This window comes from Pygocentrus nattereri, chromosome 16, assembly GCF_015220715.1.
Source record: "Pygocentrus nattereri isolate fPygNat1 chromosome 16, fPygNat1.pri, whole genome shotgun sequence".
In the NCBI taxonomy this organism is placed as follows: Eukaryota; Metazoa; Chordata; class Actinopteri; order Characiformes; family Serrasalmidae; genus Pygocentrus; species Pygocentrus nattereri.
This window is the reverse complement of record NC_051226.1, coordinates 26,931,428-26,946,156: the sequence shown is the minus strand read 5'-3', so window position 1 is coordinate 26,946,156 and position 14,729 is coordinate 26,931,428. Positions and strand designations below refer to the sequence as shown.

The following is a 14,729-nucleotide window of genomic DNA, read 5'->3' as shown; positions in this document are numbered from 1 at the left end:
GCTAACCCTTAAAGCAGTGCAAAGTAAGTGCATTTTTGTTTATATATTTATTAACCTATACCAACACATTAACACGTACTGAGACATATTTACAGTCAAGATGGCAAAATGAACATAAAATATTGTGGCTCCCAAGGTGGTTTGTTTTTTGCTGAAAGGACAAAATGGCTCTTCTTGACATTTGGTCTACACTAAAGTCTGAGTAGACTGATAAATCAAGGTGATGAGCTAATTATTAATATCAGTGTTACTGAATTCTTTAGAGCGACGATCAAACCAATAACCTCCTCAGTAGTGGGCACTTTTGCAAGTGACATGTTTAGCATTGGTGTACTGTACTGCTGTACAAAGGATTATGAGAGCAACAGAGAACTAAAGTGGAGGATGCTAAAAAAAAGTTGAGAGTTTTTGAAACTTCATTTAAACGATAAGCAAAATTTTCATGAAACACATTAAGAGAAGACTTACTTTAAGAGAAGCTGTCGAACAGCAGGGAACAGTGTAAAGCAAAAAAAAAAACAAATATTTGTACAAAGTACCTTATAAATATGTACTCTAAATGTACTTTCTAATGTTACGTTTTATGCATGGTAATAGGATGTGTTACTGAATACTTGTATGACAGTATATTTAGTATTTAGTCATCACAAATTTTTAAAGTATTTTGTCCAACTTGGCTACATTTCAGCATGGATGAAATGATGCTAAAGGAGACTGAGTCCGGTACATGTTTACTGTGGAAACATTATGGCCTGGTTGGAGATAAATCAGATAATCTGATAAAAAGCGCATGTAGTGTTTTTAGTATTAATAAAAGCACTTTCGGTATTACTAGTATTAGATCAAAAAGAAAACCATGTGTGAAGGTCTATAACTTGTGTGATGTGGTGGGCGGAGCCAAACGAAGGATTTCATTGGAAAAACATGAAATAACCTCATTAATAACATTCACTTTTCTAAACAGCTGACATTATCAGCATAACAGTTTGGGAGAAAAGTGGAATCTTTGAATGTTTACATGAATTTCCGAAGGCATTTCCCACCTTGGCTTGAATGGTGGCGTGTGCTTAGAGTATTAGTTTGTGCAAAAGCCTCTGATCAGTGGATCAAATCCACCTGAGAGCCTGATCTGAACGTGTTTCAATGGAAGGAAATAAGATTTTAAAAAATCAGACCTTTCTGTAAAAAGGCGTTCACGTAATTTTACAAGCTTCAGTTGGAGAAGTGACACAGCAAAAGTGCAGAATTTTCATTTTTCTGTTTTAAATTTTTCAACTTATTTTTTAACCAGGTTTAAATGAAAAAGCACCAGATATTCAATATAGACTCAGACTTTTAGACCCCACTGCATATGGACACTTCTAATTAATAAATTAAGCTATTGTAATGTATTGTATTGGTGCAGCCATTACTGACAGCTCGTATAACCTCCACAGAAAAGCACTGCCAGTAGGATGGGTTGCTCCAGAGCAGCCACACATGCCTAATACCAAGTGTTGGCTAAAGCTCTCCAGCATTGTGCTGTAGAGCTGTGGAACTGCAATCTCTGGCATGGTACAGCTTCATACATATGTAGGAGGAGTCCGAGTTACGTTTATGATGCAGAACTCATGATTCAACACTTTTCTGGCTGAATGCAATCAAATCTTCAGAGCAATTTTCCAACATCTAATGTAAAGCCTTTCCTGAGGAGTAGAGGCAGTTACTTGCTTCCCAAAAAGGCACTGGTTGAGCAGGCATCTACAAACATTTGGCCACAAGAGTGTAGGTCATAGAACAAGGTTTTTCCACATGTCTAACAGCTGGAACACTAATGTGCTGCAGAGTGGAACGTTTCTTGTTAGTACAGGAGGTGATGCTCCATTTATGTTACACTGGACATTCATCCTCATCCTGTTTGTAAACAAAAGCTCCTGGAAAAAGTAAAGCTCCCCAGAAGTAGTAGTCAATAATCCTTCTGAATCCTTTATTTCACCTCAGCTAAATGGAAAGCATAAATATTCTGCAAACCAAACCACTATGTACAACTGTTTTCTTTTTCACACGGAAAAGCTCTGGAAAAAAAGAAGAGAAACTGTACTGCCTCTTACAGGGTTTGTAGTAGATTTCTGCCTCCAAAAAAGCTGTATCAGGCATTTCAAACAATTCCCATATATGTGTACCAAAATTAATGATTTATTATCTTCTTTTTTTTTTTTTTGTCAGTGGAGCAAAAACCCAAACTTGGTCTCCACCATCCAGACTGCCAGAAGAGTAGAAATACAAAAACTCCAGGGATATTCCAGAAAGCAATCACACTTGCAAGCCTCAGCCACAAAGTGATGTGCTTTGTACAATGAAATACTGCATAACAGTAACATACATCTACTGTAAACAAACAGTGGACATTTAATACCGCCTGCAACTACTATTCATTTTGGTCGACTACTACTGTACTCCACTTCAGTGCTTCCATACTTCACTTTGACTTTTCGGAGTGAAAAGAACCCCAAGTGACATCAAATTCGAAGAAACATCCTAAAACCCAAGAGATTCCTCAAACAAAAGACAAAAGAAAAAAAAAACAAAAAAAAAAACATAACATTATGTTTAATTTTTAATTTGCTGCCCCCTCCACCTTCCAAAAATGGGAACCACAACTGGGGTTGATGGTTCACAGCGATACAGACCAAATTCGCATCTTCCACTCAATTTTTCTCTTTAATGTGAAGAGACAGCCCAACGGAGGTAAGTGCAATCGTTTTTTTTATACAGCAAAACAAAAGCAAAAGAAACAGGCCATACATGGCAAGTTCAAGAGTATTTGCAGGAGTAGGCAGACAGTGTCATGAAAAAAAAAAAAGAACAATCAGGCTGAGATGCTAACTTTAGTTTGTTTCAGTCATGTTTTGGAGGCATGAGAGAGGTGGGTTGAGAGAACGTTGGAACAGGGAGGGAGCAGAGGCTTGACTAAGAAAATTAGTCAATGTCCATTTCTGGCAGTTTGGCCTCTGCTGATTCTGGTGCAGGCTGGTCCTTCTCAGGGCTGTTGGGCTGAGCCTCTGAGCCCTCCTGTCCGTTTACTGGACCATTCTGCTCAGGTGCCTTCTCTTCCTGGGGTGGTTCCACTTTGGGCTTGGGTTTGGAGACAGTGGGGTTGCAAGCAGAATACAGTTCCTGAACAGAACATAAAGTGTTTAGAAATCAGGACACAAACCTTAAAAAAAAAAAAATCTTTGGCCAACAATGAAAAGCAAAAGCAGAAATATTCAAATGATCACATGAATCCTTGAATAGCAGTTCTGCTAGAGCTGAGACTATTAATTTTTCCTAACATTTTGAATATTCAAAAAAGCTAAAGGCTTAAGAAATGTTTTACCATAACTGAACTGAAATAAAAACTCATTATTTTTCTTATTGGTGCTATTATTTTTGTTTTTTTCTTGCATTTTGTGTTATTGTAACAATTGTATTTATTTTTAACTTTAATAAAACTTTAAATCACTACAAGGTAATGAAAAAAGATCACTGACAAATTTGCAGGTTGCACTAAAATACTAAACCAGGGATCCTGCCCTATCTGCCATTCCTGAAGTGTGTGGCTCTTTAACCATCGTCTTAAAAATGATGGATATCATCATTTATAAATCATCAGCGAACACCAGAGTGATCAAACTTTATACTAAGGGTTGAAGACGTGATTAATAGATTCACTAGTCAGCGCTGTGGGCGACAATTAACTAGGACCAAGACAATGCCTGAAATTGCAGTGAGCAGGCAGGAGGAGAAAACAAAGAATATTACTGCTGAACAAAAAGACCGAAGTACTTTATTAGTGTGAAAATAGTACAAGATTAAACCAATTCCACTGCCAGGTGTGCTAAATTGCAGACGCATAAGGCAAACTTGGGCAAGTTTTGAGAACTGCCATCTCAAGAACGAAAAGTTCTTTCACTGACAAGCAAAGCTGAAAGACTTATGTATAGAGATGCAACTGCCGAGAAAGCTGGTGCACTGAAGTGAGGACTACAAGGAGCCAGTTTAAACTCTGAGGGCTGTGGTGGAAGAATTTATATCAGTTTGTATACTATGTTATACTTTATTAATCCCACAAACGGGGAAATTTCACCTCCACACACACACACACACACACACACACTTGCCCAGCGCAGTGGGCAGCCCCATCCACAGCACCCAGGGAGCAATTGAGGGTTAGGTGTCTTGCCGTGTCAAGGACACCTCACTCGTGGACTGTCGGCGCGAGGGATTGAACTGGCAACCTTCCGGTCACAGGGCCAGTTCCCTAACCTCCAGCCAATGACTGCCCTATGGGCAGAGTGCCTGGGGCTGAAACTTACTGAAATTTTAATAAAAAATAAAAATAAAATAAAAAATATTTTTTGCTTAATTTTAAATGTTTCCCCAAAGTAGTGTATGAGTTAATAAAAGAAGTAATTGTGTTGATTATGCTAAGAGGTTTTCAGTTGAATTTGTCAAATTTTACTGAACATTCGTTGCAGCCCTACTTGACAAGAATCTAACACTTACCTTTGTTTTGGCTTGAATCTCACAAGCTTTGACCACCGGCTCCACTGTAAGACTTTGTTTGCTCTGCAGGTTCATTTTGCTGTTCATCCAGGCCATGGTGTCGTTTACCTGCTTTTCTACTTTCATAACCTCCAACTCTTCCAAATGGTCATACAGCTCATCCTTTATTTATTTAAAAGGGATGAAGAGACAAATGAGTGGTAAATCTTTTCTCTCTTAAAGCCTTAGTCAATTGCATTCAACCATGTAGAAATAAGATTACCTTTGCCTTGTAAGCTTCTATAATCTTCATATACTGCTGAATTTGCTTCCCAAGATCCTCGAAAGCTTTTGGTCTCTCCTCTGCTTCTATTGCTCTTTCCTGAATGGGCTGTCCCAGTTTCTGTGAACAAATCAATGAGCTGTCTTTCTTTGTTTTCTATATCTAAAGAACACTCTTAGTTTTGATCAAACCAGTATATTTATATTTACCTTCAGCTCTGCCAATTTATCAATGTACACTTGCTTCTGTTGGTCCTCTCCTTCTTCATACAGCCAGTTTTCTGTGTCCTCAAGTTTGAGAGAGAAAGCATCTCGATCCTGAACAAACAAGACATAGATTAATTCCTTAGGATCACCTGTCGTGACTAAGCAACAGCATTGAGTTTTCTACATGCTACCTAGAAAACATCTGTTTTCTAGGTAGCAATGTTCAAATGAGATCTTCAGCAGTATAATCGATGTATCCATAAATATGGTTTCAGGACTCACTGCCTCACTGACAAACTTCTCCAGCGCTCCATGCAGTTTATCCCTCATCTCATACACATACTCCTCCACACCATTCTTGGCATCGTTCCTCTCCTTCTCCAGTTTATCCTGCATGATCATCTTGCCCTGAGGAGACGAAAACAGTAGATTGGCAATAGCAGTTATGGAGATCATACAACACTTTCAATGCACAAAATGATAGGACCGGTCACAAACTGGTCCCAAAATGGGAAAGTAGATATGTAGTCCTGGACAAAACAACGACAATAATACACAATGTAAAATGTGTAACATACAGTATAAAATGACATAGTAAAAGGAAGCAAAATCTGGCAATACAAGGTTCCTTTTCACGTGCATGATATATAGCCCAGTCTTATGAGAGGAGTTTGTATCTGTCCTGTGGCAAAATAATTTGTGGCCAGAAAATTGTATGCCTCCAACAGCTGTTTGTGTAGTAACATGTTTTACCTCATTCTCCACAAAAAGATTGAGCATGTCATTAGCCAGCTGCCAATGTAGGCTGTTCTCTATAGGCAAGTCCACCGTCTTTGTCTTAACTTTGGGTTTCTTGGCTTGTGGAGGCTGGTCGGTCTTCTTTTCCTGTTTGTTGTCCTCAGCTGAAGTCTGAAAGAGATTCAGCTCACTTCAGTCATCCTACATACCTTGTTTTAAATGGCAGAACAATTCAAACCAGTTCAAGCTACATAATACATGCTTAGCTGTTTTTTAGTTATGGTGTCAAGTTTGAGTAATATGCCGAGTAATAATTGGGCAGTCGTGGGCTGAAGGTTAGGGATCAGCCCTGTGACCGGAAGGTTGCCAGTTCGATCCCCTTGGTTGACAGTCCATGACTGAAGTGCCCTTGAGCAAGGCACCTAACCCCCAATTGCTTCTCACTGCTCCGGGCAAGTGTGCTCACTGCCCCCTAGTGTGTGTGTGTGTGTGTTCACTAGTGTGCATGTATGTGGGTGTTTCACTGAACGGATGGGTTAAATGCAGAGGTCTAATTTCACAGTGTGCAAACACAGTGACAAATGGTTCTAAATTCTTCTGTAAAGTATTTTATTTCTAGTCCTTAAAGAATCAAAGTAATATTAATCTGACATTAACAGACCAACTCGGACTACATAGGCTGTATTTGTGTCACACCATCTGTGTTGGCCCCTGGCTCATGTTTAAAGATTATACCACAAAATTGTGGGTTAATCAAAAGGAGAACAAACACCTTCAGTCAAAAATACATCACTGGTTGGTTTGAGACCACCAGACCCAATTAAAAACTAGAGTAACGGGGGGGGGACTGAAACTGCCACTGAACAGCACATTTCAAATGAAGTGGTAATCTTATTTATTCCATTTCTGAGAGCATGGGGGTTGCCATGGGAGAAAATGGGGGCTGTTCCTGTGTATTATATCTATGCATTTAAATCAATCAATGAATGAGTTTTAGTCACCTCCATGTCCTCTGTGTCAGATTTTTTATCTGTGTTCTCTTTTGGCCCATCAGTCTGGCTCTTCTGGTCCTCTTGGTCCACCTGCATTTTGTTCTTCAAAAAGCACAAACAAACTTTTTAATACACATGAATATTACAGACAATATGACAAACAGGGAAAAAAAAGAAGAAAACCAGCACAAGCCTGCTCTGCTATGCTTTATTTACTCAACTGTGTCCAGACATGCCTTCCCTGCGTCTTAGCACAATTAATACTTATATGGTGAGCAGCACAGACATCAATGAGAGGTGGATAAAGCCATAGTTAATTTCCATATAATGAGAGGGTGTTACCTCTTCATCTTTGGTAGCCGTGTCAGTCTCCATGGGCTCCTCTCCCTCGGCAGATTTTAAGACCTCCACCAGAGAGGCGCTGGACACACTGAAGACACCGTGGATGTTGACCCGCACTTTCACCTTCACTTTAGAACTTTCACCTGATGCCTGCGGCACCACTTTCTGGATCATGAACTGACCTGTTGACATTGGTGGGAAAGAACGTCAGTACTGCTGCACTTATTTTTATTGTACTTCACTGTGTATTGTAGTTTATTTGTATTGTTTGTTATTGTATTGCATTAAATGAGTTCTGCATTCAACTGTTTCTTTTTCTCTTGGTGTCTGCAGTGACTTTGTTTCTAGCAGTCTCTGAGCTCAGGACTGTCTTTTACTCTAAGCTATTGGTAACTAGAAAAGATACTTTCTCTAGAGTGACAAAGCACTTCTTGTAAGTCGCTCTGGATAAGAGCGTCTGCTAAATGCTGTAAATGTACTGCCCTGTTTCTCACCGTTCTGACAGTCTGACAGAAAATGTCCATGTTTAATGAATGCAAATAAACTTCCTATCATCATTAAGCAACCACTTCAAGGAGGGAAAAGTATATTTCCACCTCAGCAGAATTGAAATGCTGTGTAAAATATTTAAGAATGTAAATATTTCAGTAGGCCTCTTCAAATAGACAGATTTGGGTTAGTTTTCATCACTGCATGAAACAATTTTAGACACAAAACACATGGCAGCTTTGTTGTTAGGTTGTGCTCAGGGGAGAAGCAAATCATTTCTAGAACAATGTACCTATAGTGGGATCTGGATATGGCAGCTCCTTTGGATTGTTGTAGTAGGCTTCCAAGGAGAAGGGCTCCTTACGGTAGAAAGTCAACACTTTAGAGAAGGGTGCCTGATGGTTCTTTGGGAACACCTCACAATCACTGTAAGTATAAGAGATGAGAAATTTAAAGATAAAAATAAACCAATTAAAGCTGTCTTTTCTACGCTGCTAATAAATTTTATAATAAACAGACCTCAATCCTTCCTCGGCTGCTGAGTTCCATTTAAGCGAGATGGGGTAGGGAACCACGTCTGTGATGGAAAATTCACGCACTTTGAAGGCAGGTGACAGGATTGCGCACTGAGAAAAAGAAGCACATCAGAATGAGTTTACTTCATCACCAAGAAACACTGGAAGTTGCTGCTACTGAGCAGTCAGAGAAGAACAAGCCACACATTTATCAACTGATGGCATGCTTAACACATACAGAGCCTGTTCAGTTCATTCTGGAAAAATCCTGCACTACAAAACAAGACTAATAAAAAGATATATACTGATACTGAAATAGTCATCACCCCTAAAAAAAAGCAGCTCTCCATGAAAGATTCCCTTAAAACCAATCTGATTGATGTCGGAAAGATATTTCCTTTTAAATGGGGAGTCTGTGTTCAGGGCACTACGAGTAAAGAAGAATGAACCAGCACCCTACGGAGGAGTGTATGACTTGACAAGACACATACCTGTAGTGCACAGCCTCTGGCCACTGCTTCATCCGCATTCAGTGTCATACTAAGCTCCTTCCCAAAGAATTTGCTGATTCGCTCTTTAATGGCAGGAATCCTGGAGGCACCGCCTATGATCTCTACTGCATAGATATCCTCTTTCTTTAGCTCTGGGAAGAGATTATTATAGAAGAGATTACAAAAGTGGTCTGTTCAAGTTCCCGCTGACAAAACACTCAAGACAGGTGGAAGCAGTATGGACATGCTTCTACTCACTGGCCTGTTCCATGACACTGCGTAGGGGACCCTCCACTTTGGCCAGCAGCCCCGCACACATCTCCTCAAACTGGCCTCTGGAACAAGAATGTCATTGGGCTATTTTTAGTTACATCTTTCAGACCAAAGCAGTTGCTTACATCATGATGCACATGCAGTGATGAACACAAACATATCCATCGGCCCTAGTCAGGGCCCGAATTAGCCTGCATAACTGTCTAAACTTAGTGATGATGAGGGGTTGCCAGGAGACTGACCTATTGAGTTTACTGCTGACGTCGATGTCGTTCATGAAGCACTCAATATTGAGCGGTAGATCTGAGGAGTTTGCACTCATGAGCTTTTTCAGCTTTTCACACTCCTGGTATAGGCGCACCAGCGCACGGGGCTTTGAGCGCACATCTAGCTTGTACTTCTTGGCAAAGTCATCACAGAAGTGCTGAACCAGCATCTCGTCAAAGTCTTTGCCACCAAGCTCAGAGTCAAACGCAGAGGCAAGAATCTGGAGGGATTGAGACAAACTAATTATACTGGTTTTAAAACCTAACATGCAAAAGCACACAAAACACAACGAGGTAGAGAGAAATAACTACTGACTGGATGGAGGAGGAACCCCCCCCCGCCAGCCAACTAACTAACTAACTAACTAACTAACTAACTAACTAACTGACTAACTAACTAACTAACTAACCAACTAACTAACCAACTAACTAACTAACTAACTAACTAACTAACCAACTAACTAACCAACCAACTAACCAACCAACTAACCAACCAACTAACTAACCAACTAACTAACCAACTAACCAACTAACTAACTAACTAACTAACTAACTAACTAACTAACTAACTAACTAACTGGGTTTTAAATAAAAATAAATACCTGGCATTCCCCTTACCTTCAATTTCCCCTTGTTAAAGGCACAGGCAGACACCTGATAACCAGCATGGCCTACATCCACAAACACAACTGTCCTAGGCTTCTCCTCAGCAGCTGGCAGGTCCTGCTTGTAGATACCATATGCCAGAGTAACTGCAACAAAAGTGATTATATGTCAAATATATGAATATAATTTAAATATGCCAGTCACAATGAATGCAACATGGGGCATTTTAGAGAAAGGTACCTGCAGTGGTCTCATTCATGAGTCGCAGGCAGTTGAGGCCTGCAATCTGTGCAGCATCCATAACTGATCTTCTCTCCGCATCTGTGAAGAAGCTGGGAACCTGGGAGGGGGGGGGGGAAGTGCTTTAGCCTTTTTACTTAGCCACAAACTGTATTAACACCAGAACAAAAAGCAGAACCCAGTTAATGACAGTTTATATACTTTGGCACAAAAGAAAAAATCCCTGACAAAACACAGTTAGGTTTACAAGGTAACTTCACAACACACAAGACATTAAATTAAGTATGCCTATCAGTAAAGCACGTACAGAAATTACGCAGTCTGCCACTGGTTTTTTGAGTGCAGCCTCAGCTGTCTCTTTTAGTTTGGTGAGCAGCATGGCGGTGACTTGCTCAATACTGAACACTTTCTCCTCCTCCATGTACATGACCTGGTGGATTAGACAAACAGAAAATTAAGCAGATCTTTAAACATATGCAAAATAAAGCATTTGGGTATAGACAGCAGGTCAATTACTTGGTCATTCAAACCAATATGACAGGTTTAGCTTAATTTACCTTGATGCCAGTAGTCCCCGTGGGCATCTGAGCGAGGTCATAGACCAAGCTTGACTTTGCTGACTGAACATATGGGTCAGAGAATGCCCTGCCATGGAATCGCTTAAAGCCTTGCACAGTGTTCTTGCAGTTTGTAACCACCTTGTTACAAAAGAAAGTAAATGATTAATTAAAATAAATGGCTTTCATAAAGAAGGAGACCGCTTATAGTTTAAACCCTAAAAACTGAATGAATATTTACCTGGCTCTTGGCAGCTGCACCTATTGCTCGATTTCGAGGTCCAAAAGACACGAATGCCCTTAAAAGAGTTTCATAAAATTAGAAAGATGACAACTTATTATGGTCCCACTTCCACAGAAGCTGCATACAAGTACAAGCTTACACTAGTATTAAAGCAATCTACATTACAATCTACTGTAGCCTTCAGTTCATTTTTTACAGTGACAATTTCTATAATTAAGAAGACAATCTTCTCTCTGACACTGAAAGAGGCACGAACTTTAAAATTAAACTACAACTAGAAGCAGCCAAACAAGACCTTAGGACTTTAATAAGCAATTAAAATGAGTTCAATTCATAATAGTCCACTTAGGAGAGTGCGTTTGAAAAAACTCCCAGTAAACAAAACAGCATCAAGCTTAAATTGACAGCAAGCAGTTGGCAACATCGCTCCTCATATAGAGTCCAAGGGTGACATTTAGGAGTATGACAAATCACTCTAAAGACTAAAAAGTGACTGGTTGATCCAATACACAAACACAACTATCCATATTTAGACTTCTTGCCATCACCATAATGTGTTTCATACAGTATCTCAGGTAACGCAATAAATATGCTTATGATCTACCTGATTGTGAATGAGAAAACATGGTAAATGTGTTGGGTGCATACACTTATCAAATAATATTAGAGAGGAATCGCACTGCATCAACATTACAAAGACTGTCGAATCGTTTTGTTAATAACCATCATGTACAGTGCTTAAAGAAGTATTGCACCAATTATTCAAAATGTGTTTATTGCAATCCATGATTATGTATGAATCATTCAGATTGGTCTGATGTAAAATTGTTCATTTTCAGAGAAACTTGCCAACCTTGTCTGTACAGTGTACAGTGGTGGTATTAGGAACCGGGAAGTCCAGATGTCTACAGTGCATATATAGCTATGTCACGTACTATCCTAAGCCACTAGCAAACCTACACACGTCTTCAGTGTTATTTTATGTAACACTGATGATGGTAAAAAGTTTTAGGACTAAAGTTAACTGACTGAAATACATTTAAGACCCAAACTTTATCACAAAACTACTGTAAGCAATGTCTCAGACATCAGGCAGTGAACTCCTAGCCATTTCAGGTAAACTCCATGAGGGAGCTTTTAAAGGCGTTAAACTCCTCAGTCGACTGGTTCCCTTCACCACCACTTTGAACAACTCTGACTCTTTTTCTTTCACTAGAACAACGCATTTGAAAGCGCTATGAATGATTCTGTTGACATTAACCACTTAATTATGCAAGAATTTTGAAAAATCGGTGGCGTTCCCCTTTAAGCCTAAGGTTTACGGCTCTAGTATCATAGCAACACAAAGACAGCAAAGCTGCATCCCCCCCAGTGGGCAACACAAGCTCAGAGTGCAGATTCCTTATCTGTACATTCACAGCAGTGTCATTAAATGCAGAGCAGCGTAAAAATGAACACATCTGAAGACCCCATGTGGTTTAAATCAGACCTAAACAGGCGCCCCCCGTTAAAATATCACCATGTCTGAGCGCTTCTGACAGGTCGACTCTGCCTTTCCAGTCTCACATAACGAGATGACAGAAGTGACCGGTTGAGATTCTCGGCTAAGGTTTTATTTTCGTTCTCACTCAGAGCGACTTGACGAGGTCGTCAGTGTAAATGTAACGTTACTCAAAACTAATCTGTAACGTTACGGAGAACCTGTTATAGGTTAGTTAGCTGACCGTGCAGTCCGGGTCTACCATGTTAAGGGGGGGTTTGTGAGGACTTTACTGTATGAATTAGTAGTTTAAGGTGTCACCTCCCGACTGGGCTCCAAAAATTGCTAGAATTTTCTTGCCGGCAGACGGTGGTGTCGTCATGCGGCTCGCCAACCCACATTAGCTTAGCACGTAGCAGCGCAGCAACGCTGTTAACGCAGAACACCAACTTCTCCAAGCACCAGCCTACTGCTAGGCTAGCTAGCTGACCGTTAAAGTCTGATCAGATAAAGAGCAGCAAGCTGGTAACAATGTGATAATTCACTCGTTTTAAAAAGGCAGATGGGCAAAATAAAGCGCTAGCGAGCATGAGGTTTAACTCAGCCATGTGTACGCGGTACATTTCAGGACATAACTAACGTTAGCCGGGTCGCTTGTTCTTTCAGTAAACACTTCACCGAAACAGAATTACAGCGCCTGTCCGAAACCGCCAAAGACACGTTAACTAGCTCTCGCATCGACCGGTAAAAAACGGGCTACCGTTAAGACTCTGTTAGCCGCAGATTTGCTCAGACAGGTTAAGCACCGCTCTCTAGGCCGCAGTCTTACAACATATCCAAGTTACTGCTCATTAAAACTGACCTCGAACACAGCCGTTAAAGAAAGCGACTGGACAGCACCAACACACTACCTGTAGACGTAATTACTTAATAAAAGGTACTTACGGTGTACATCTGTCGCTGTACTCATTCGCTATGGTCTCTATTCCGCCGGCTCTGGCCACGGCAACGTAACAGCTCTGAAATCCCACATCAAACCCCACCACTGACATTTTCAACGTAAATTGTGTGAACCAAGTTGCGACCCAGCAGCGACTCGAAGCGTCTTCCTAAAACGACGGACTCGAAGAAACGCGAAGTCAGTCTCTAAAAAGCGCATAAAAATCGGAGAATCGGCTTCAGCTCCTCTCGCTTCTCCGTACCGCTCCACTGACCGCAGTACAGCCGTGCGCACCGGCCACAGGAACACGCAGCCGAGTTCACGCTGATTTTCGGGAGTTTATCGCGAGAGTTCGTGCTTCTAGATTGCTCTCGAGCTTTCCTCGCGCTCGCTAACGAAAGCGGCCAATAGGAGCGGCGCGCGTTCACGACGTCGAAAATTCAGCCAAACTCCGGAGGTTTCGAGAACAGCAGGAACGGCGGAGTTAAAAAGGGGAAACACACCCGCTCTCCAGGTTCTCAGCAGAACTGAAGGGGAATCTTAAAGAAATTAGCACAATAGTTGCTGTGTGAACAAAGTCGTTCAGAGTGGTTTGATGTGAAACGGCTCGTTCAGAGAAAGTTAACTACAGATTCAGATTTCTTCACAGTGGTGGTGAAAAGCACCATGTTTACAACACAAATGCAGCCATTTTATTTGCTATTCAAACAACACCAGTGAATCTCCCGGTCCTCTGAGCTTTTATATGTAATGCTGATGATATAAAAAAAAAAAGTTTTCTTTGGGTGTCTATTTTGCCACGCAGCACCCTGCATGCACCCCTCTGCCATGCATGACGTACAACAGACAGATCAACACGACGGTTTAGTCTGAAACTTTATCACAAAACAGGGCAGTGTGTTCATAACCATTTGGTGTAATAACAATACGTAAGGGAGTTTTCAGAGGCATCAGACGTCTGGTTCCTATCACCTCCACTGTGAACAATTCCGACTCTACGTTTCTCTAGAAGGGAAAACCGCTCTGAATGAGTTTGTTTACATCTCAACCACTTGATTATGCAGAAAGTTTGGAAAATTGGTGTTTTTTCTTTAAATCAGTGGTAAAAGTTCCCCATTCAGTTATTATGATGGAAAGAAGTCGTTCAGTGTGTTGATGTGAGAGTATATAAAGTCAGAATTGTTCACAGGGGTGATGATGAGAACCAGGCGTTTAACTTGTTTAATGCTTCTTAGGTTTCCTCTCAGAAAGTTATTACATGCAGCAGTGATGAATATACTACCTAATTCCTGAGACATTGTTTTACAATAGTATTAAGACTAAGGTTTGGCCTAAAACATATTTTTATATGTTGTTACAAGGCAAAATAGAACCCAAAGAAAGCCTTTGATTCAGATTTACCACTATTTTACCAATAGTAATATTACATTTAACAACATATGTAGGTTCAGATAGCCTAATCAAATGTGGAAATGTAAACAAAGTCATTCAGAGCGGTTTGATGGCTCATTGTACAGAGACCGATACATTCTGATTTCTTTACAGTGGTGCTGATAGGAAC

General features: G+C 40.5%; 1 protein-coding gene across 1 annotated transcript; it reads right to left on the bottom strand.

Annotated features, from left to right (window-relative positions):
• Positions 1–1,945: 1,945 nt before the first annotated feature.
• hspa4a (heat shock protein 4a) lies at positions 1,946–13,280 on the bottom strand. Its single transcript, XM_017701128.2, has 19 exons — positions 13,174–13,280; positions 10,746–10,803; positions 10,505–10,645; positions 10,255–10,377; positions 9,948–10,047; positions 9,720–9,853; positions 9,078–9,322; positions 8,821–8,897; positions 8,563–8,714; positions 8,076–8,182; positions 7,849–7,982; positions 7,068–7,249; positions 6,735–6,827; positions 5,749–5,904; positions 5,278–5,403; positions 4,999–5,106; positions 4,790–4,909; positions 4,528–4,689; positions 1,946–3,156 (listed from the first exon to the last, which is right to left on the bottom strand). Exons 1-19 carry the CDS (start codon positions 13,278–13,280, stop codon positions 2,959–2,961), a joined length of 2,523 nt encoding a protein of 840 aa, XP_017556617.1. The 3' UTR covers positions 1,946–2,958.
• Positions 13,281–14,729: the final 1,449 nt, after the last annotated feature.